Here is a 21,680-nt window from a genome sequence, read left to right as displayed (position 1 = left end):
ATGTTCCATTAAATCTGTATTGAGCATGTACACTCTTTCTTCATTTAGAATGATCTGTCTCACTTGATTAAATTTTCTTGTAATCACTTGGATGTTTTCTCCCTGTTTCTTTCTTTAGGCATTATCAAGTGAATCTTTTGAAAGACTACCAGTTTTTAATAAGTCAGCTTGGCGACATTACAAAACCACTCCAGAAGCAGATGATTGGAGTAACCCTAGCAGTGAACCAAGAGATGCTTCCAAGTATAAAGCTAACAGATAATTTACCAACATTTTCACTTTGATACATACTTGCATTCAACAATGCTTTGTTTCAGTTTCAAAACTCCTCTAAATATAGATTTCTTTAGCAAGATCTGTTCAGAAATTTGAAATAGCAAGAACAGAGGGCTTGAAGGACTGACATTATGCATTTTTGGTGTGAGTTATTGTAATTACTTTGCCAAAACATGCTTGATTATTAAGTTATAAATTACAGAGAGGGTTGCACTATGACTGCAGTTAGATTATAAAATTGTACAGTAAAAAGGTACTATTTTTAAGATCACTTTCTAGTCCTATGTAATAATTGAACAAAATGTTTTGACTTGTTATTTGACAGTAATGTCTTACATCGCATTATAATGCAACAAAAAAAATCTTGTGTACTTGAATGTGTTCATAGAAAACATTGCTGCATTTTGATATGGCACTATATAATCTGTTATCTAAAAATGCTCATTATTATGGAAGTTTGTCAGATCTTATATCAGTATATGATTTTTTATGTTATCAAAAACGTCCTTAGGGCTTTAAATGTTTTGTTTCTAATTCCCAGTTTGAAGAGCAAATTTATTTAATACTGATTTCGTTTTCATGGAAAATAGTCAGACTTTCATTTTGCAGGCATAGTCTTGATAAAGTTTTCCTCTTTTGGTTTATAGCTTCAATATTGTAAATGTGTAAACTGCCTCTTCTGCTAGGCCAAATCTATTGATAAATAAGACAATTATGTTTTATAATTGAAGTATTTTATACTAATCATAAAACAATAATTTCAAATGTTGGCTTCATAACATCAAATATTTAATTTACAGTATTAATTTTAATATTTTAGTCATTTGAGACCTATTTATATTAAAATGAAAATAATTAGCAAAAGCATCATAAAAGGAATGTCAAATATTGTTAAATTAAATATTGAACAGCACTCTGCCATCAATATCTAAAAATTGTTTAAGAACTTTTTTTAATGGATACAAAGAATAAAGGTGAAACAGAGGACACATTTGAATGATACTGCCTTTAATATTATGACTAGAAAGGGAATTTGATTTTTGAAGAAATCAAGGAAGAATTCTTATAATATTTTTTCATAGAAGCAATACTAAAGGGAGGATAGCTTCAGAACACACACAGATTCTTCGTTATCTTTAGATTGTAACTTTGTTTATGTTTTGACAACAAGAAGCTATCAACAAATTTGTAATATAGTTTGTTCTAAAGTGAAAATAAGGAGAAAGTTTAAATTTTTTTGACTAGATGGTTAAAATTACTATGGCAATCTTTATTTAGATGTAGCAAGAATCTTAATTCCTAATTAAAATGAAGTACCTGAGTTGCAATTGAGGCATCCATAGCTTTTTTTGAAACTTTTTCAATACATATATTTGTGTCTTGATATATACAAGCATTTAATCATGCTTATTAATTTTATGCTATTGCCTTCTTTCCGAGCATCAGAAATCCTTTGCAGTTTGAAAAATATCCCTATTAGCTCTATGTATATTTGTAGTGGCTCACAATTTAATTGAAAGGAAAATAAGGTATACAGTGAGTGTCTGCAACCCATGGCTCCAGAGTCACATGCAGCTCTTGGGGGCCTCAGCTGCAGCTCCCTGTTCCATTACTGGCTGGCCTCACCCTTCCCTCGCCTGGCCTGAGACGGTAAGGGCAATGGCAGGGGGTGGAGAAGTGACCGCAGCTGATTCTACAGCGCCTCACTCTTGTGGAGCTTCCTCCAGCCCTTGTTGATGCTGGGCATGCCTCAGTTGCTTGGGAAGACCCTCAACCTGCTCTCCACTCTGAGACACTGCCCTGGCCCAGCCGCAACTGACACCAGCCTCGTTAACATGAGGGGTGGGAATGGGATCCAGGAGGAGGGGACTTTGGAAAGGAGGATGGGCCCGCAGCACCCAGCCACGGCTTTTAAGAGTTTCAGGGCAGTGGGAAAAGGAAGCTGGCCCCACTGAACCTTGCACACCCACCCCGGGGGTCAGGCTTGGAGAAAGCCCTCCTCAAAGATGCCCTCAACTGATCCCCCTGCATGTGTATGTGTGTCGTGTTCTCTGTCTTTGTGTCTCTTTTCTCTTTCTCAGAAAGCTGTGGCTGGCCCAAGTCAGCAAGCTTGCCTTGGGGCGCTTCAATACTCCTTCTGTTTCTTCTTTTTGGAAATTCAAGCTGGCTGAGAAACCACTTTCTTTCGGGTGACCCCCCTCCTTCTTCTCTCGCCACCCCATGGCTGGCTGTGCTGGGGCCGGGATGGTGCGCATGCATGGGAAGACCTTCAAGCGAGCGCCAAAGCACACAAAGGTGCGTGCGGGGTGGGCAGCTGCTCATTTAAGGAGAGTCTTAACAGGGCACAACAGGATACAGCTTATCTCCTGCATTAAGGCTCTGGCCATTGCCTTGCCATGCGCACCTACAGCCGGCCAGGAGGTCACAAGGGGAGGAGGAGGGTTGCTGGAGCCTTAGTGCAGGAGTGAAGCGACCCTTGTACCTGCCTTTGCACCACATTTGTGACTAGAACAGCCTTTGCGTTCTGCCATTTTTGACTGGAGCTCTTGCCCTCCGTACTCATCCAAAGAGCTGCGGGGGAGAAGACAGGGCAAGGGCCGGAGCCTTAGTGCAGCACTGAAGCGGCCCTGTATCTGCCTTCGCGCAACATTTGTGCATAAGGTTGCCAGGGGTGAGGATGACATGGCAAAGCGATGGCCGGAGTCTTAGTGCAAGAGAGAAATTGCAACCTTTTGCGTCCTGTTAAGATTCTCCTTAAGCAAGCACCCGCCCACCCGTGTGCACCTTTGCTACACTTTGATGCTTGAGGATCTCCCCACGCATGCACGCTGCAGGGAGCTGCGGGGGAAAGACACAGCAAGGGCCGAAGCCTCAGTGCAGGAGCGGAGCAGCCTTGTACCTTCCTTTGTGCCACATTTATGGGTAAAACAGCCTTTGCATCCTGCCATTTTGCACTCGGCCGAAGAGCTGCGGAGGGGAAGACATGGCAAGGGTCGGAGCCTTATTGCAGGAGTGAAGCAGCCCTGTACCTGCCTTCACACAACATTTGTGCATAAGGTAGCCTTCACTTCCTGGTGCTTCAGGCTGGAGCTCGCACCTTCCACGCTTGGCCAAAGAGCTGCCAGGGTTGAGGATGACACAGTAAAGCAATGGCCGGAGCCTTAGTGCAAGAGAAAAGTCACAACATTTTGCATCTGTTAAGACCCTCTTTAAGCGAGCACCCGCCCCGCGTGCACCTTTGCTATGCTTTGGCACTTGCTTGAGGGTCACCCCACAAGTGCACACCCTCCCAGCTCCACCACAGCTGGCTAGGGGGTCACGAGAAGAGAAGGAAGAGGGGGGAGAAGGAGGAGGGTCGTCTGAAGGGAAACCTCCGCTGCAGCTGGTGATCGTGCCTCAGCCAGCCCAGATTTCAAAAAAGAAGAAATAAAAGGAGTAGTGAAGAGCCCCAAGGAGAGTTTGCTGGCTTGGCCCAGCCGCGGCTTTCTGAGACACACACACACATACACACAAACAGACATAGAGAGAGACAGAGAGAGATACAGATGGGGGGGGAGTGGGAGATACAGCAGGAGATAGAGGTATACAGAAAGAGGGGGAGAGAGAGGAAGATAGAGAAAGAGATGGGGAGGGAGAAAGACCGAAAGAAAGAAAGTTCAAAAGAAAGTTCAAGTCCCAGTCTAGTACCCACTTGTCCATCACATGATCCAATCAGGCACCATTCGAACTGGCAATTCCTCCCATTCACCTCATCACAGCTGCAGGGCCAGTTGACCTTGACTTTCTGAGAAAGAACGTTATGGCTACATAGCACCCACACTCTGTATAATTCCCCCTCCCATTTTCCCACAGTAGAAACTGGCATTTTGGCAGTCCAAAATGGCTTCCAGTTCTGACAGGGAGGAAGGGAGAGAGAGGGAGAAAGAGATGGGGAGAGGGAGAAGAGGCTAAAGAGAGAGATGAGAGGGAAGGAAGGAGAAGGAGAGATGGGAGAGGGAGAGGGAGAGAGCTGGAACAAAAGGAGAAAGGGAGAGTTAAAGAAAGATGAGAGGGGGAGGGAGAGGAAAATAGAGAGGGAGAAAGCCAGAGCAAAATACCTGTTTCCCATAGAAAAGAAAACAGACAGCCACAAAACCTTGGCAGACATGGCTGGGGGTGTGTTGTGACTCAGTGGGAGTGAGTGACATCGAGTTGGCCACACCCACCCAGGTTTTGTGGCTCCCGGTGTTTTGTTTTCTGTGAGAAACGGGTCCAAATGGCTCTTTTGAGTATTTAAGGTTGCAGACCCCTGGTATAGAGTGATCAACAGAATATTATCATATATCAACTTTTAGAACTCCTAATCTTGTGTGTAGAACTATTAATCTTACTGTGTTAAGTGTCTTGGCACCTAAAAAACAGATGTAGTAAATTATTTTTCATATGGAAAGAATGAAAAGAACAATAATGAAAAAAATGGTTTAGTCACTATAAGATAAATTCAAATCTTCCAGAAGATTTGGAATAGATACTATTTGATTGAGTGCCAGTTTGGTGTAGTAGTTAAAGCATCACGCCAGAAACTGGGAGATTGCAAATTCTAGTCCCACAAAGACACAAAGCCAACTGGGTGACTTTGGGCCAGTCACAGTTTTTGACACTAGGAAGAAGGCAGTGGTAAACCACTTCCAAAAATCTTGTCAAGAAAACTGTAAGGATTAATTCATACAGTTTCCAACACTTAACATTAACTTTAAAACATCCCTGCTTCCCAAATTACAGCCGTGGATTAAAACTTGTATTTCTCCCAGTAGGTGGAGACATCATCCAGACCTGGGTATTCCGGCCAATATCCAATAGGACTGTGTCTACCAAATTGACAAGTCCCGCCCTCTGTGCTAGCCCCTCCAGCTTAGACTCAGTCTGTTTCCATTGGACAGGCTGCGTCTGGTGATCTCTCCGACAGATTTATTAGCTAAAAGTAGGATTAATTGGTGTTAAGTTGTGATTCGATTTATTGGCTACTCTAAATCTTAAATTGACAAATTTGGTGCTTGGTGCAAAGGTTTCGGGATTTATTCCCAAGTCTTAACGGTTTCTGAGGGAATTGGGCCCATGAGTTCTTCTCTCCGGCCTGTTTGCTGCCTTTTCGGTGCTTGGTTGTTACACAGAGGCTTCCCAGCTCCGTTCGCTGTTTGGATTCTTGCGGCTTCTGGGCTGCTGCTGCAGACTTGACGGTCATCAGCCTCCCTTTCCCGAGCCGTCCACAGCCGCCACTCCGACGTGTCGCTCCGGATTGTCGTTGTGAAGCAGTGGATTCCCTTCCCAGGGCTATGGCTGTTGTTGATCGCCTTAGCGATTGCAGCCTCTGACGACCAGGAGGTCGTGGTGACATAATCAGTGTTGTCGGTTCGCCTTTACAGTCCCTCAGAGGACTCAAAGATTCCAGGTGGCCATCTTGGAAGAGGTTTCAGCAAGAAAAAGAGCAGGTGGCCATTTTGAACCACCAAAGGTCCCATCCGCCATTTTGACAGCTCTGTACAAGTCGTAAGTAGAATGCGTCCAAGGTCTCAGATAATTTGAATGCAGATGCCCTCCTGCCTCTATACCACCTACGGGGGTTGGGGAGGAAGCAACCAGGAAAAGGGCGGGTCCTGTAAGGGAGGTCCCCCCGCAAGCCTGCCAAGGTTCTGGCGCAAAATAAGAAGACCCAGGATGGTACCCCTGCCACAGGACCCCGCAAGGCCAGGGCCAAGTCTCACCACTGCGAGGAGCCTATTCAGGCCACAGTGACTCCTTCTCCAAGGGCCCAGAGTCCTCCTGAAGAACTGTCCACTGACACAGATGGTGAACATTCTCCCCGCGCATCTCTCTTGCAGCCTGAGGATGGGGTGGTTGTCCCTAATGAGTATGATTCTGAAGGGGAAAGGAGTCTCACCCCTGACCTGAATGGTGGTTCCCCTCCTCCAAGAGGCATTCCCTGTTATCCTGCTGACATGGCTGATATTATAGCAGCTGCCATAGAAAGAGGCATTGCTGCTGGTTTGCAACATCACACTGCTATGCCTTCTACCTCCCAAGCAGCTCATTCTTCTAAGAAAGCTAAACCTTCCAGGGCACGGGGGGTACCTAATGATTCTTTATCTTAGGTTTCAGAGGTGGAGGAACAAGTCTCCAGGGATTCTGACCTTTCTGATGATGAGGATCTCATGCCTGCTCCTTCCTCCTTGGAAGGACTGTTTAAACCTGTGTTATTTTGCTCCCTTCTCTTTAAGGTGAAGAAGGTATCTGGCATTCCTGCAGCCAAGCCATCTGTCACAATGGAGCAGGACAAGACTGACATGACTGATCCTCTGTTTTCCAGCCTATGGTGGAAAAGGACGTGGTCCCTTCGCCTAAGCTTTTTCTGGAGGTATTCCTGATAATGGTGTTGTCTGCTCCTAACGCTGCCACAGCTGCATCTGAGGATGCCCTCCGCCCGGAGGACAAAAGGTTTGATCAGACTTTGGTCAAGGGGCATCAGGCCTCTGCATGGGCAGTGCAGGCTTCTTCTTCTGCCTCTTTCTTTAACAGGGCAGCTTTGCATTGGCTGAAGCAACTTCAAGAGAGACTTCCTCCTTCTGACACGAAGAACCCACAAGGACTTAAACAGACTTAAGGCTGCGATGGAGTATTCCACGGATGCCTCTTTGGATGCAGCACGCTTCGCTCCAAGGCCATAGCTTCTTCGGTGTCCACGCAGTGTCTTTTGTGGCTCAAACAGTGGCAGGCAGAAGCCAGAGCTAAGTGGAGACTGGCTTTTGCACCATTTTCTGCGGAACGTCTATTTGGGCCTCTATTTGAACCTATGCTGGTTGAGTCTAAAGATAAGCTAAAGGTTCTGCCTTCTGCTATGCGTAAAACTGATAATAAATATTTTTCCTCTTTCTTTTGCAGGCAGCCCTTTCGGAACACGGATGGGGGTTTCAATTACTCCCATCAACAGTCAGCCTCCCCCCAGGCAGGGATCTGCTACCTATGACAGGTCAGGCAAGAGTAACCAATGTTTCACATACAAAAAGCGTTACAAGGGAGCTTCTAACTGTCCATTCAAGAAGCAGAAGTGACTGTGAGTTCCCTTCCCATTGGAGGTCGCTTGGCGGCCTTTGCAGATTGTTGGGATGCCATCACCAACGATGTGTGGATTCGCCGCACCATCAGATTCGGATTGGCTCTGGAGTTTCTCTCCACCACCACCCCCGCCCCCCAGCACTTCGTCTCATGTCCGGTTTCCAGGGACATCATCAAAAGATGGTGGAAAAAACTATCCAGCATCTCCTTCAGATTCAGGTCATAGAGGAGGTGCGTTCCAACCAACTGGGATGGGTTTTTTACTCCCATCTCTTCATAGTGCCGAAGTCTTCGGGGGGTTGGAGAGCAATTCTCAACCTCAAATGTCTAAATTACTATGTAGTTTATCGGAGGTTCAAGATGCATTCCCTGCAATGGAGAGTGTTCGCCCAAATGACCACCTCTCCTCGGTGGATCTCATGGAAGCATACTTCCACATCCCGATTCTCCTGAGCGCTGTCCAAGCATGGATTAACACAGTCTATCTGCCCTAGGACTGAGTATCTTTTTTCACCTTGACCACGCCTCCCTTTGCCTCTTCAATCTCAGTTTAAAAACTCAGTCCTCCTGTGAGGACTAAAATTTGGGGAGTTCCTCGGTCCTAAAGCAGATAGAGTGGACTTCCCATTATATTTACTCTTTAAATTGTTAATTGCCATCCTTAAGACCACCTGCAAAGATCTAAGTCGAAAACTTGCTGTTATGCCGTTTATCGCTGCTGAGAGGTTGCCGGAATCGCTGGCTACCGCTGGTCGCAAGCGGAGTGGAAGCGTGAGTCGTTCGACCGGCAGCAGCCAGCGAACTGTGGGGAAAGGTGGGAGGCCTCCCACCAGTGTTCTCCCCCAACCACCAGGCGTTTCGGAGCAGCGTGGAGCCTTATCCAGGCTCCGAAGGGTGTGGGCGGTTCTCAGTGAAGCCAGCAGTCGCGGTGGCCATTTTAAGTGTTTTGTGCACTTTTCCCTGGCGACAGAGGATAGGAGCGGTGCGCGCAGCAGCGGCCATTTTGGGTGAACCCTTTCAGAGCCGTGTGCAGCTGCATGTGAGGCAGAGGCCTAAGCTGGGCTCTAGTGTCAGCAGGTTACTCTCACCCCGCCCGAATGTTGAGTGAATGTTGTGTTTTTATGATCAATTTTCTTTTAATCACGATTCTTTTCTTTTTAAGTCTTGTCTTGCACTCCCTTCCCTTCACTGTTGTAAGCCGCCCTGAGTCCCCTCAGGGAAAAGGGCGGCATATAAATTTCCAATAAAATCCTAAAAAAATCCTAAATCCTAAAAGTAGCGGCGGCCATTGTCATCGGCTTGGCGCCGCTACAGTCGGGTGGTTTAAGAATCTCAGCAGCATTAGTGGATCGCCGTCCAGGAGATCGGAGGCTTGTCTGGGGCGCCAGCAAGTCACTGCTCCCACACTACCTCAGTCAGACGACTGTGGACGGCCTGAGGAAGGGTTCTGTCCCGCAGGCATCCCTCTCCTCCACACCGATCTGCAGGTGCTCGCAGCGGGCTGGCTCGTGCCCAAACTGGCCTACTGGTGAAAGCTTCACTTTGTGATCTCTTCCTTGTCTGAACCACCATGCCAGACTGAGGTTCAGAGGCTCAGGAGGTGCAACCAGGGCCCTCCGCCAAGCGCAATAGGCTGGATCACTCACCCAAAGGGGGTAAAGGGAGTAAGGGTCCTTCAAATAGGAACTCCACGGGGCCCTCTGAAGGCAATGAGAACAGGGACAGTGCCAAACACTGCAAGGCAGGTGGGGCTCCCCCAAATCATGGTGGCCGGATCCATCCCCGGAACACAGGGAGGCACCTGATCCCACCCCGGGGCAAAGGGTTGAGCAGGGGCCTGACTCCCCCCGGGTGAGCAGGTCTCCTTCATCAGCAGGGGATATCTCCAGAGATTCCTCCCCTGAAGCTTCTTGGGACTACCCTGACTCACCCAGTTCTTCCCTGAGGGAGGAGCTGGAACCATTCCTGAGTCCACCTCAGGGGGGTGCAGAAGCCGGGGGGCTTCTAGCAGGCCTCACCACAGGGACAGTAGGAGGCCGGCCCTGTCCACTGAAGATCATATCTCTGGCCATCTCCCAAGGCATTGTGGAGGGCATGAAGTATCGTGCTAACAAAGAGGTCCCCTCAAAGCCTAAACAGGTTCCCAAGCAAAATGTAGAGTAGGCCCTGGCCTCTCCTAGCACCTCAGTAGCTACGGAAGAGTCTGCCTTGGAGGAGGGGGAGGTAGAGGACTTTGTGTTGTCGGAGGACGAAGACCTCCCCCCGATAAGCCGGCCTTCACCGGTCTTTTTAAACCTTCTCTCTTTAAGTCCATCCTCCGTAAGGCAAAGGCGGCCACTGAGTTGGGCTCTACTCCCAAGGCGTCTACCGCTGGTTCCTCGAGCACCAGGGACCACAAGGAAGGCCTGTTTAAGGAGACTGTCCCAGCCCAGGAATTAATTCTGGTGCCGGATCTTTTTATGGACATTGTCCAGAGGCAGTGGATTCAACCTGGGACCTTGACCAACCCTAGCGGGGGAGACAAGTCTCTTTACACCGTGGAGAATAGGATGGAGGAGGCCCTGAAGCTGCCTAAAGTAGACGCTCCGGTGGTCTCCCTAACTTCTACCTCCAATCTGCCAGCGGACCTTCTGGAAGGTCTCAAGGCGGAGGATAAGAAGTCAGAAAAGGCCTTAAGACTCAAGGCGGAGGATAAGAAGTCAGAAAAGGTCTTAAGACTCACCAGGCAGCCGCCTGGGCCATTAGGGCATCCACCTCGGCCTCATTCTTCATAAGATCTTCTCTCCTTTGGCTCAGACAGCTGAGATCCAGGCCCCCTTCTGGGGGATCTCGATGGAGGCACGACCTAACAAAAATCATCACTGCTGTGGAATATTCCACTGATGCGTCCTTGAACGCAGCAAAATTTGCATCCTGGGCGCTAGCTTCTAACGTTACCTCTTGCCGACTGCTCTGGCTTCACCACTGGCAAGCGGAGATGAAGGCCAAATGGAAGCTGGCGTCCGCCTCCTTTAAAGGGGGTCTTCTCTCCGGAGATGCCTTAGACAAATTCACCATTGAGACTAAGGATAAGAGATTCTGCCAGTGACCCTTAAAAAATCTGACCACAAGGGGTCTGGCTCCTTTCAGAGGCAGGCATTTCGAGCACAGGACAATGCCCAACTTTCCACCTCTTCTTCCTACCATAGGCCCTACTCCCAGTCAGGCGATAGAGGTCAGGACAGGGGCTCCTTTGGTGCACGGGGTAGGCAACAACACCAGCAACACTCCTTTTGCAAGCCCTTTCATGGCAGAGCCAATTCCCGAAACTTCCGCAGAGGGAAGTGACCACCACAGGGATCCCCCCATAGGGAGTCAGCTTCAATTTTACGCCGACAAGTGGAGGGAGATAACCACAGACAAATGGGTGCTGAACACAGTCAGGAAGGGTCTCCTTCTGGAATTTCTGTCATTTCCCCAAAGAACCTTTATCCATTGCCCATCTCCCAAGAGTTCCCTAAAAAGGGAATTCATGCAAGCGGAGATAGAACATAGAACTGGTCCCCAAGGAACAGGAGAAACAAGGGTTTTACTCCATCCTGTTTCTAGTGCCGAAGGCCTCAGGGGAGTGGAGGGCCATCTTGGATCTGAAGCGCCTGAACCTCCATCTGGCATACAAGCGGTTCAAAATGCAATCCCTCCATTCCATCTTGGATTGTGTAAGGCGGGGAGATCTCCTCACCTCAGTAGATCTAAAGGAGGCTTATCTTCACGTTCCCATCCACGCAGCCCACAGAAAGTTCCTGAGGTTCTTCTTCAAAGGGGAACACTTCAAGTACCAAGCTCTCCCCTTCGGCCTTTTGTCGGCACCCAGGACATTCACAAAGCTGCTGGCTGTCGTAACTGCCCACCTCCAGAGCCGCCCCATCTGGCTGGAGTGTTATCTCGACATTATCATAATCCATTCCTCAAGCCAAGCCCAAGCCTGGCGGGATGTCCGGACTACCATCAGAACATTCCAGCAACACGGCTTCTCTGTAAACCTGAAGAAGAGCCACTTGGAGCCAACTACACGCATCATCCTGGACTCAAACTCTTGTCAGGTTTTTCTGTCTCTGGAACTCCGGGAGATGAAGCGCCAAAAGAGACGCCTAGAGCGCCGCTGGAGGGCCAGTAACTCCGAGTCATACCGAGCACTGATGAGAGCCTTTATCAGGACCTAACTCGTGGCAATACGGGCGACGAAATGTGCGCATTTTGCCGCTCTTATTGCATCCGCTGAATCGCGCCCAGCCGCCTTGTTTAGAATAGCCCACTCCCTCTTGAAAGGGAGGGATGCGGACGACCCTTTACAAGGTAGAGCTGAGGAACTTGTTCAGTTTCTAACGGATAAAGTCGCTCTGATTCAGACAGATCTGGACTCCAATTGCACGGTACCAGCCGAGGTCCTGGGGAAAGGTCTTGAGCGAATTTTATGCAGCGAGTTTCAACTTGTCACTCCTGAGGAAGTGGACAAGACCATGGGAGCGGTGAGTTCCTCCACCTGTATACTGGACCCGTGTCCCTCCTGGCTGGTCTCGACCAGCAGGGAGGTGACACGTGGCTGGATCCAGACGATAGTTAACACCTCTCTCCAGGAGGGGTCCTTCCCGCACCTTGTAAAGGATGCGGTGGTGAGACCCCTCCTGAAGAAACCTTCTCTGGATCCAGCCATTTTGAGTAACTATCGTCCAGTCTCCAACCTCCCTTTTGTTGGGAAGGTTGTTGAGAAAGTGGTGGCCTTTCAACTCCGGTGGTCCTTGGATGAAACCGATTATCTGGATCCCTTTCAGTCCAGTTTCAGGCCTGGTACAGTACGTAGGCTGCTTTGGTTGCGCTGATCGATGATCTCTGGCGAGCCAGGGATAGGGGTCACTCCTCTATCCTAGTGCTTCTTGACCTCTCAGCGGCCTTCGATACCATCGACCATGGTATCCTTCTGCAACGGTTGCGGGAGGTGGGAGTGGGAGGCACCATTCTTCGGTGGTTCTCCTCCTACCTCTCGGACAGGTCGCAGTCGGTGTTGGTTGGAGGGCAGAGATCGACCCCTAGGCCCCTCATTTATGGGGTGCCGCAGGGTTCGGTCCTGTCCCCCCTCCTATTTAACATCTACATGAAGCCGCTGGGTGAGATCATATGCCGGCACGGGATTAAATATCATCAATATGCGGACGATACACAATTGTATCTGTCCGCCCCGTGCCAACTCAGTGAAGTGGTAGAAGTGATGTGCCAATGCCTGGAGGCTGTCAGGGTCTGGATGGGAACGAACAAGCTTGCGCTCAATCCCGACAAGACCAAGTGGCTGTTGATGCTCCCTCCCAAGGATGGTCCAGCTATTCCATCTCTCAGCCTGGAGGGTGAAATTATACGCCCCTCAGAGAGGGCTCGCAATTTGGGAGTCCTCCTGGATCCGCAGCTGATTCTAGAACATCATCTGTCGGCTGTGACCAGGGGGGCCTTTGGCCAGGTTCGCTTGGTGCACCAATTGCGACCCTATCTGGACCGGGAGGCCCTTCGGATAGTCACTCACGCCCTCGTCACCTCAAGACTGGATTACTGTAACGCGCTCTAAAGGGGCTCCCCTTGAAGAGTGTTCGAAGACTTCAGCTAGTCCAGAATGCAGCCGCGCGAGCAATTGTGGATGCACCTAGGTACACCCACGTTACGCCTATTCTCCGCGAGCTGCATTGGCTTCCCATTGGTCTCCGGACATGCTTCAAGGTGCTAGTCGTTACTTTTAAAGCCCTACATGGTATCGGACCTGATTACCTGGGAGACCGCCTCCTGCCAGGCACCTCCCAAAGACCTATTAGATCCCACAGACTAGACCTCCTCCGGATTCCATCTGCCGGCCAATGTCGGCTGGCGACCCCCCAGGGGAGGGCCTTCTCTGTAGCTGCTCCGGCCCTATGGAACAATCTCCCCGTTGAGATCCGGACCCTTACTACCCTTCCGGCCTTCCGCAAAGCAACTAAGACCTGGCTGTTCCGGCAGGCCTGGGGCTGTTGAATTATCCAGCCCCATCCTATGTTATGACTGTTGCTGAATTTTTTAACTGTTGTTTTTATTTTGTACCCCCTTCCCTTTTTATTGTTAGCCGCCCTGAGTCTCCCGGAGTAGGGCAGCATACAAGCTCAATAAAACTCAAACTCAAACTTGATCAACCTGGCACTGGGTCCTCAGTGGCAGCTTCCTCAGTTCCATTCTCTTCTTCTACAAGATTCCCTCTGTCACCCAGATCTAGCCTGGCTTCGTCTCACCACTTGGAGATTGAGCGGGAGGCCTTGACAGCAGCTAATTTGTCCCATGATGTAATAAGAACAGGCGGCCAGGCATGCGTCCACTAATTGAATTTACGATGCCACTTTGACTCAATTCTCTTCCTGCAGGCCTCCATACCTATTGTTCTTCAGTTCTTTCAGATTGGATTTGACAAGGGACTGTCCCCAAATATGCTATGTTGTCATGTGGTGGCATTGTCTCGGTCCTGTCCATAGATTCTTCCAAGCCGCTTTCGCGTCAACCTCTTATTCGCAGGTTTCTAAGAGGCGCTACCAATCTCAAGCCTCCTACAATACATAGGTTTCCTTCTTGGGACATTGACAAGGTCTTGGAGGCATTAACAGGGGCTCGGTTTGAACCTCTGCATTCAGCATCTCTCTATCATCTGACAATCAAGGTTGTATTTCTTGTTGCAGTCACTACGGCCAGAAGGGTTTCTGATATTTCTGCATTGTCTACCAGACAGGACATGCATATTTCATCCGGACAGGGTTGTCCTCCCTTTGGACCCTACATTCGTACCAAAGGTAAATTCCGTATTTCATAGGGCACAAGAACTGGTGCTTCCGGACTTTTGTCCCAATTCAGTACATCGGATGGAACACAAATGGCACAGTCTAGATGTGCGTAGGGCTTTGCTTGTGTACATCAAACGCACGGCGGAATTCAGACAGTCAGAATCTCTCTTTGTAAATTTCCAACCTGAAGGTAAGAAGGGGTCCAAGGCTTCTTCTAAAGACATTGGATGTTGGGTTCGCTCAGCTATTTCCAGGGCATATATCGCCTTATCTCTTCCGGTTCCACCACAAATCACTGCACACTCAACACGCAGCGCTGCCACTTCAGCTGCCTGAAATGGCAGGCCCCTTTGGAGGAGATCTGCAGGGCAGCCATGTGGATAATGCCAACACCATTCATCCGCCACTACAGGATAGACAGATATGCGTCGGCAGATGCAGCTTTCGGACAGCAAGTATTGCAGCGGGTGGTGGCTCAGCAGGATTCTTAAGTCCTCACTCCGTTCCCTCCCATGGGACAGTTTAGGCTTTGGTATGTCCCATGTCTGGATGATGTCTCCACTACTGGGAGAATGGGCGTTGGTTACTCACCTGATACGCCTCTTCTCCAAATGGTGGAGACATTATCCAGCCCCACCCAGGGAGTATTTTCTTCAGACTAATCTTTGTTTTTTATGTTAATAAGATCACATTTTAATCTGTAAATGACCCAGCAGTCTACAATTATTCTTCCTTCGTCTAAGCTGGAGAGGCTAGCACGGAGGGCGGGACTTGTCAATTTGGTAGACCCACTCCTATTGGATACTGGCTGGAATATCCATGTCTGGATGATGTTTCCACCATTGGAGAAGGGGTGTATCAGATGAGTAACCAACGCCCATTCTATCTTAGATGTGCCATTTTGATGCGGAATTATTTTTAAAGATATGCTGTTGCCTTCTGGAATTTCTTTTTTATTCCTCAGGCTAGCCTGAAGTCTTGGGATTTCCTGAAATATTTTCCCATCCAGATACTAATTAGCTATGACCCTATTGTGCTTTTCAGGGCCCGCTGAGATTGGCTAAAACTGCTCAACTAGCTGTTAGGTCTGTGATGGCGAACCTATGGCATGCGTGCCACAGGTGGCATGCATAGCCCTCTCTTTGGGCATGCGACCATTGCCCCAACTCAACTCCACTGCACGTGCGTCTCCTGCCAGCCAGCTGATTTTCGGGTCTGTGCCACGCATACATGGGGAGAGGGGCGCATGTGGGAGACGCATACGTGGTGGGGTTGCATGCATGGGGGTGGGGGAAGGCCTGTTTTTGCTCCCAGGAGGCTGTAGGGAGGTCTACTAGGCCCAAAACAGGGCACGGGGGGTTGAACATGTGCGGGAGAGTGCGGGTGGTCACGTGAACATCCATGGGAAGCATGGGGGGGTCCCGCATGCGCAGGGGGCAGGGCATGAGAGAGGTGTCACACACAAATATTGCATTATGGGTGTGGGCGCACATGCTGTCACGCAGGCACATGCTTTCAGCACGCAACGACAAAAAGATTAGCCATCACTGCCCTATACTGATGTATCAGGCATTTATTTTTTAAAACATTTGGAATATATTAGTGTCTCACGAAGAGTAGACTGGGGAGAGAATGGGGGAAAAATATGTCCAGTGCAATAAGTATGTTGTGATATAGAATAGAAATCACCAATGTAGAGTGCTCGCTAATGAATAAACTGTTTTTTTTTTTTTCAAATACATTTTATTTATTTCATTTTCATTTTCATTTTATACAATCACTTATATACTGTGCGTAACAAAAAAACAAAGAGAAAAACAAACAAACAAACAAAAAAAAAACCCCCCAACATAACACTTCAATCCCCCATACACCCTCTCTTCTCCCCCTCCAACTTTCATTTCACCCCTCCAGCATTCCCCTCTTCTACTTCCCTTCCCCCTCAGACATCTCCCCCTCCCTCCATCTCACCCTCCTTACATTCCCTCTCACTCCCTCTTTACTTCTCCCTCCTCTTTCCCTCTTCTCCTCGCTTTGGTGTATCCATCAGTTTGTTTTTTTTTTTTTTTTTAAAGAATAAAAGAGAAAAAGAAAAAAAAAAGGAAAACGAGCCGCAGTATACAAGTGAATTCTTATTGTTCTAAGAATTGAAACTGTAATTCCACCCTCCCCCCTCCCCCCTATAATCCCCCCTCCCTAACCCCCTTACGGCTTCGCAGGTCCCATACCCGGCATAATTCTTTAACAAGCATTTGAGTATAATAAGGCCAGCTAACTTTAAAATTAAAAAAAGAAAAGAAAAGAAAAGCCAAAAAAAAAAAAAAAGAGAATAATAAAAAATACACACACACCTAAAAAGAAAGGGGAAACAGAGAAGGGTCAATAAACCCACTACGTTAACACAGCTTCCCATTATCTGTAAATCTTAAACAATGTAGCTCATTCCAAATTTCGATTATTTACTACTTGCAGGGTTTCAAACTATATTAGAGCCAGGTAAGTTGATCAATTAGGATTCCCCAACTAAAAGTCTCATTGCTTTGTCTATCTATTCAAACCTTTAATTTCTCTCTTTTTTATCCGAATATCCAAACCTTTCTATAAAACCATTAAACTCAAGTACTTCTTTCATTTTTCATTTCCAACACCTCCCTTTCTATCCTTACCCACCTCCACATGTAAATTTTTTACCTTCCACCCTGCCTTTATCCATGTCCATATATATATTTTATCCGCGTCCATTGCTCCTCCCATATTTACTCCACTTTCCTGAAGACTCTCCGACCAATCTTTCTTGACCTTATATTGAAATAGCAACTCAAACAAATATCAGCTTGCATTCTAGCCCCAAGTAGTCTAATTAAGCTTTCGCTACCCTTCCCTCTCCCACGCACCTCCCAACTCCGTTCGACCCAGACCACAACTCAAAAAGATCGCAATCTCCGCTCTCCTCGCCTAAGAAAATAATTCATGCGCAATTTGAGTTAGAATTCAGACAAATCTTATATACAATATGTGTCCACAATCAGCAACGCTTCTTTCAGTCTCCATGTCTCATCATCAATATACCACTTTTCCATTTTATCCCAGACGGAAATCATAAAGCTTTAAGAACATCACTTAGTCTTTATTCTTTAGTCTTCTGCCCTTCCGGAAGAGGAAAGCAACACCCTCCGCCTTGTAGCCACGTGTCTCGCTGTTTGTCTTCTCCTTCTCCTTGTCTCTCTCCAGGTCCGGATGAATCAGGAAGTCCCGCCTTCAGGGTCTCGTAGTAAAATTCTCGGGCTTCACAGACAGAGTTAATGCGGTGTTTTTGGTTGCCAAATGTAACTGTAATACCAGCTGGGACTTCCCATTTGTATGGAATCTGAGAATTTCTGAGTTCTTCGGTTAAGAAAGCGTACTCTTTCCTTGTTCTTAATAATTGAAATGGTATCTCTTTAAAAACAATCAAGTCCTGTCCGTCAATTCTCAACCTCTTGCTGTAAAGCCTCTGTATTATCTCATTTCTGGATTCCCTTGTGGTAAAGTATATTATTATGTCCCTCGGAAGCTGTCGCTGTTTTGCTACCCAGGAATTCTGGCGGTAAATTCTTTGAATCTGCCAATCAAAGTTAAATCCCGGACTTCCCACCAAGCGGCTGAAAGCCTCAAAGAAGATCTGTTTCAAATTCTCCTGTTGGTTTTCACGCAGTCCTCTAACCCTTATTGCAAAGGCAGTCTTATTATAATTTATCATGACAAGTTGTTTTTGAGCATTTTCCATTTCCTGTTGTAACGTTTGAATTTTGGATATCAAATTAAGGTTAGTTTCTTCCAAAAGTTCCAATTTGTCCTCCGCTTCAGCAATATAATCTGTCATGACTGTCATTACTCCGATCATATCCTTCTTTGCCTGAGCAATTTTAGCATCAAATTGATCATATAAATCCGATATCAGTTGATTAATTTCCTGTCTGAAGTCATTAAGCGTTTTGAGAAGAAATTCTTGTGTTAACAAATCTCCCGTGGAGGGTGTGGGAGGCAAGGGTAGCGGCTTCATAGCAGTTTTTAGAGATATGTTATTAAGGAAGCGCTTCTGTTTAGATTTGGGAGCCATTCCAAAGTAGAAATAAAAGACAAGCAATCAAGCGAGCCAAAAATCAAAGTCTCTGCTCCCCTCAGTTAATCTTTTAGCAATTAGTACAGAGAAGCCTTCAGGAGGGTAGGGCTGGCTAAGTACGTCACATCAAACACAAAAACTACGAGATCGCCATCTTGTGACGCAGCTAAAAAAGGAAGGGAGCCTTTTGCGAAATTGAAGCTGGTATTTTAGATAGTAATAAAGAAATTCCTCAGGAATGGTCCCCGCCCGGATTGACTTTTAAATAGCTTAGCTTTGTCCTGGGGGGGGGGGCAATCTGCCTAGGCTGCAAAAAAGGCAGCGCGGAAAACTGGCCGGAGTAAAGGCTCAGCTAATGTTGAACCTCTTCTCCATTCACAGCAAAAAAAAAAGCTATGAATTACAAAGAGATCCTAACGACTGACCTTCTCCCTGCCCCTTTCTGCCAGAAAGGGGAGATATCTATAGATCTTATAAGATATACGAACCAGAGTCCTGGCAAGAGCTTCGTTGAGCTCCCGACGGCGGCAGGCTCCACCCCCCGAAGCCATGAATAAACTGTTTTCAATAAAAAAGAATTGTGCAGTTTTCTTCTCTTCTTTTTTAAGTATCAAAAAAAAAGTAAAAAAAAATATTGAGAAGAAAACATAAAATGGAACATTAAAAATTTCAGTTGCTTTGAAACAGATGTCAAACTCACATCGTCACATCATCATCACATAACATTGCGACTTTCCCCCCCTTTACTAAACTGGGGGTGGGCGTGGCCAGCACATGACTCATCCGGTCCGTGGGTTTGACATCCCTGCTTTAAAATGTATATTTGTGCTGAAGGATTGTACAGTAAAAGTCTCATTTGGGCAAAACCAGAGATGGCAGTGATTTTAGTATAAACTTGTAGAGACATTAGGAAGAAAATGACTGGATTCATATATGTACTATTTTAGTTTATTTAACCATTGATAGCTCACATATCACACTAAGCAAAACCAACCAAGCCACATTGTAGCACAATGTGTGGAAACCACTAAGTTGTTTTATTTCTTTCATACAGGTAGCAATAACGGCAGTGCCAGTTCTTGGCTGATGCAAAAGGAAAGTTTCAGCTATCTTGGAATCCTCCTGCTGTAAGAACATCATGTATCCACCCTTATAGTGTGCTGTACTCCCTTCTCTCAAAATAATTTGAAAACCTAGAATTTAATAGCATAAAATTCTTCGCATCTTTGCTCTCTCTCCTGAAATTGAAATTGTCCTCAATCAAGTGCTTCATTGGTACTTTACTCATTCCACAGAAATTCGTCTGTTTCATTAATTCTGTTAATCTAAATGGAAGTTACAGTTACTGTTAGGTAGTAGTATTTTTATTTTGTTAGAATAGAGCTTTATTTGATTAGAAAGCCTTTTCCTTTCCTAAGAGAAGGGAAAACTGCTTAATGTATATTTATTGAATATAATCAAATATTAGCTCATTGGTATGAGAGGAAATAGCTCCTTTTATATGCTTTAAAAAAAAATTTTAATAATGAAATAAAAATAAGAATAATGCCAGCAGGAAGAAATGACAATGATTATAAATGAAGAAAACATAAAACACCAAAATATATTGTGACAATTAAATTAAAAATAAAAAAAGGAAAAACTAACATAAATGTAGACAGATTCCTATAATATCCATAGATATTGGTACAAAATTAATCCAGTCCATATATTAAATGTGGAGGAATGTTGTCCATAAGGTCGCGATGGGTCAGACACGACTTTGCAACTAACAACAAATATATCAAATATGTCAGATGAAAGTATATTTACTTATTTTCAGAATACATAAACATCTAAAAAGGACAGAAAATCATATCCTGAACCCAATTCTTAAAAACAGATGGATATGTTTATTTGCATTTAGAGAAAATTAATCTCTTAGCCTTGCCCAGGCTTCATAAAGCCAAAACAGATTCCATATTCAATATAATATTAACCATTTAATGGGAGGTCTCAGAATTTATTAACATATGTAGTAATTTGAAAACAATATGATGTATCTGAACAAGATCGTATGCATTAAGGAATCTTCAAATCTTTTACAGCATTAGCAAAATAATCTAATACCTAACCCTTTTAAAATAGTTAAGAATGATACAAAAGCTTGACTTACTTTCTGGTGAATTAATTTTGTTTTTAATCATAGGAGGTATAGTTTATATTTTTTAACATTAGACTCCTTTGATTCTTCAAAATTTGAGTATTCCAGTTCTCCATTCCATAATTTAGATAAAGAACTGATACAAACTTTTCTTTTGTTATTTTTTATTTAAATTAGATTAATGGTTTCCATTAGAGTGCTGCTTCTATTGAGAATCCTAAAATTTCAAGTAACTGTTAACACATGGAGCTCTTCATAGTACTGTATAACATATTCTAGAATTCTGGAGTTGCCATATATAAAGTTATTTCACTGTAAATGCTGCATATGTCCCTTCTTCCCTTTATACTGTGCAATAAAACTACTAAAATGTTTATTATTAATTCTTTGGGGGTTATATATTAGCCATATACGTACAGTATTCTTAAAATAGCTAGAGTTTGGTCAGCTAAATTTACTTCCCAAATTTGACTGCATTCTTTAGTCTGAAGTCATTACCATACATATGGTATGCTTTTGTTTCATTTGTAACATTCTATTACTTAGTCTGCTTTAAAAAAATGTCACTGGAAAAGTGAGGGACTATTGCTTGTTATTGTTTTTATATTGGGTTTTTATTTGTATAAGCCACCTATCACTGAAAGTGAGTTGGGCCATATAAATTTTCTGAAATAAATAAATGGAATCTATTGTCTATGTTTCAAGACAACTATGGCAGAAGCTATTTTTCATTGGATGATTTTTCTAGCTGTTTCATTAAACTAGATGCATACTTTTACTCCCTTTTTTCCTTGTTGTGTGCTGTACCTATCTATATATCTTTCTGTAATTTCTGTATGTTGCATCTGTGTGTACTGTTTGTTCTGGAAAGCCAGGGTACACTGCATACACTGGGTCATGTAACTGGGAGAGAGATTGACTTTCTCATCTCATGCACAGCTCAACTCCCTTTCCCAGAAGGCTTGGGAGTTTCTCCCTATCCTTAACTGCATTTGGCCTTGCAATGCTCATTTTTCCCAGAGTTCTGTTTGCATTTAAGAAATGTTCCCCTTTTTGCATTACGCGTTCCCTTCTGGCACAAGAATCCTTAGCAGCATTTTATTTTTGCAAAAGCAAAGCCTAGCAAAGGAAAACAGGATTTTTTCCTATTTTGGTACAGTTCCTTTCTTGAAAACCAATCCCAGGACATAGATTACTATAAAAAGAAAATATGTATATATTCTCTGCCAATAGTTAGAATACCACATTG

At 45.6% G+C, this 21,680-nt stretch overlaps 1 protein-coding gene across 2 annotated transcripts in view; it reads left to right on the top strand.

The window, feature by feature from the left end:
• Positions 1-20,805, top strand: part of PDK3 (pyruvate dehydrogenase kinase 3) — a 97,977-nt gene extending 77,172 nt beyond the window's left edge. The window contains exons 11-12 of one of the 2 annotated variants that reach the window (XM_032226974.1): positions 119-243; positions 19,343-20,805. In XM_032226974.1, coding sequence (XP_032082865.1) covers positions 119-243; positions 19,343-19,346 — 129 coding nt within the window. In that variant the 3' untranslated portion in view covers positions 19,347-20,805. Of the gene's footprint in view, positions 1-118; positions 1,268-19,342 lie in introns of those variants that run through there. The other variant, XM_032226973.1, reaches the window with a different exon arrangement.
• Positions 20,806-21,680: the final 875 nt, after the last annotated feature.

This window comes from Thamnophis elegans, chromosome 11, assembly GCF_009769535.1.
Source record: "Thamnophis elegans isolate rThaEle1 chromosome 11, rThaEle1.pri, whole genome shotgun sequence".
NCBI classification, from domain to species: domain Eukaryota; kingdom Metazoa; phylum Chordata; class Lepidosauria; order Squamata; family Colubridae; genus Thamnophis; species Thamnophis elegans.
The sequence above is the reverse complement of the archived record's forward strand: the minus strand, read 5'-3'. Positions and strand labels throughout refer to the sequence as shown.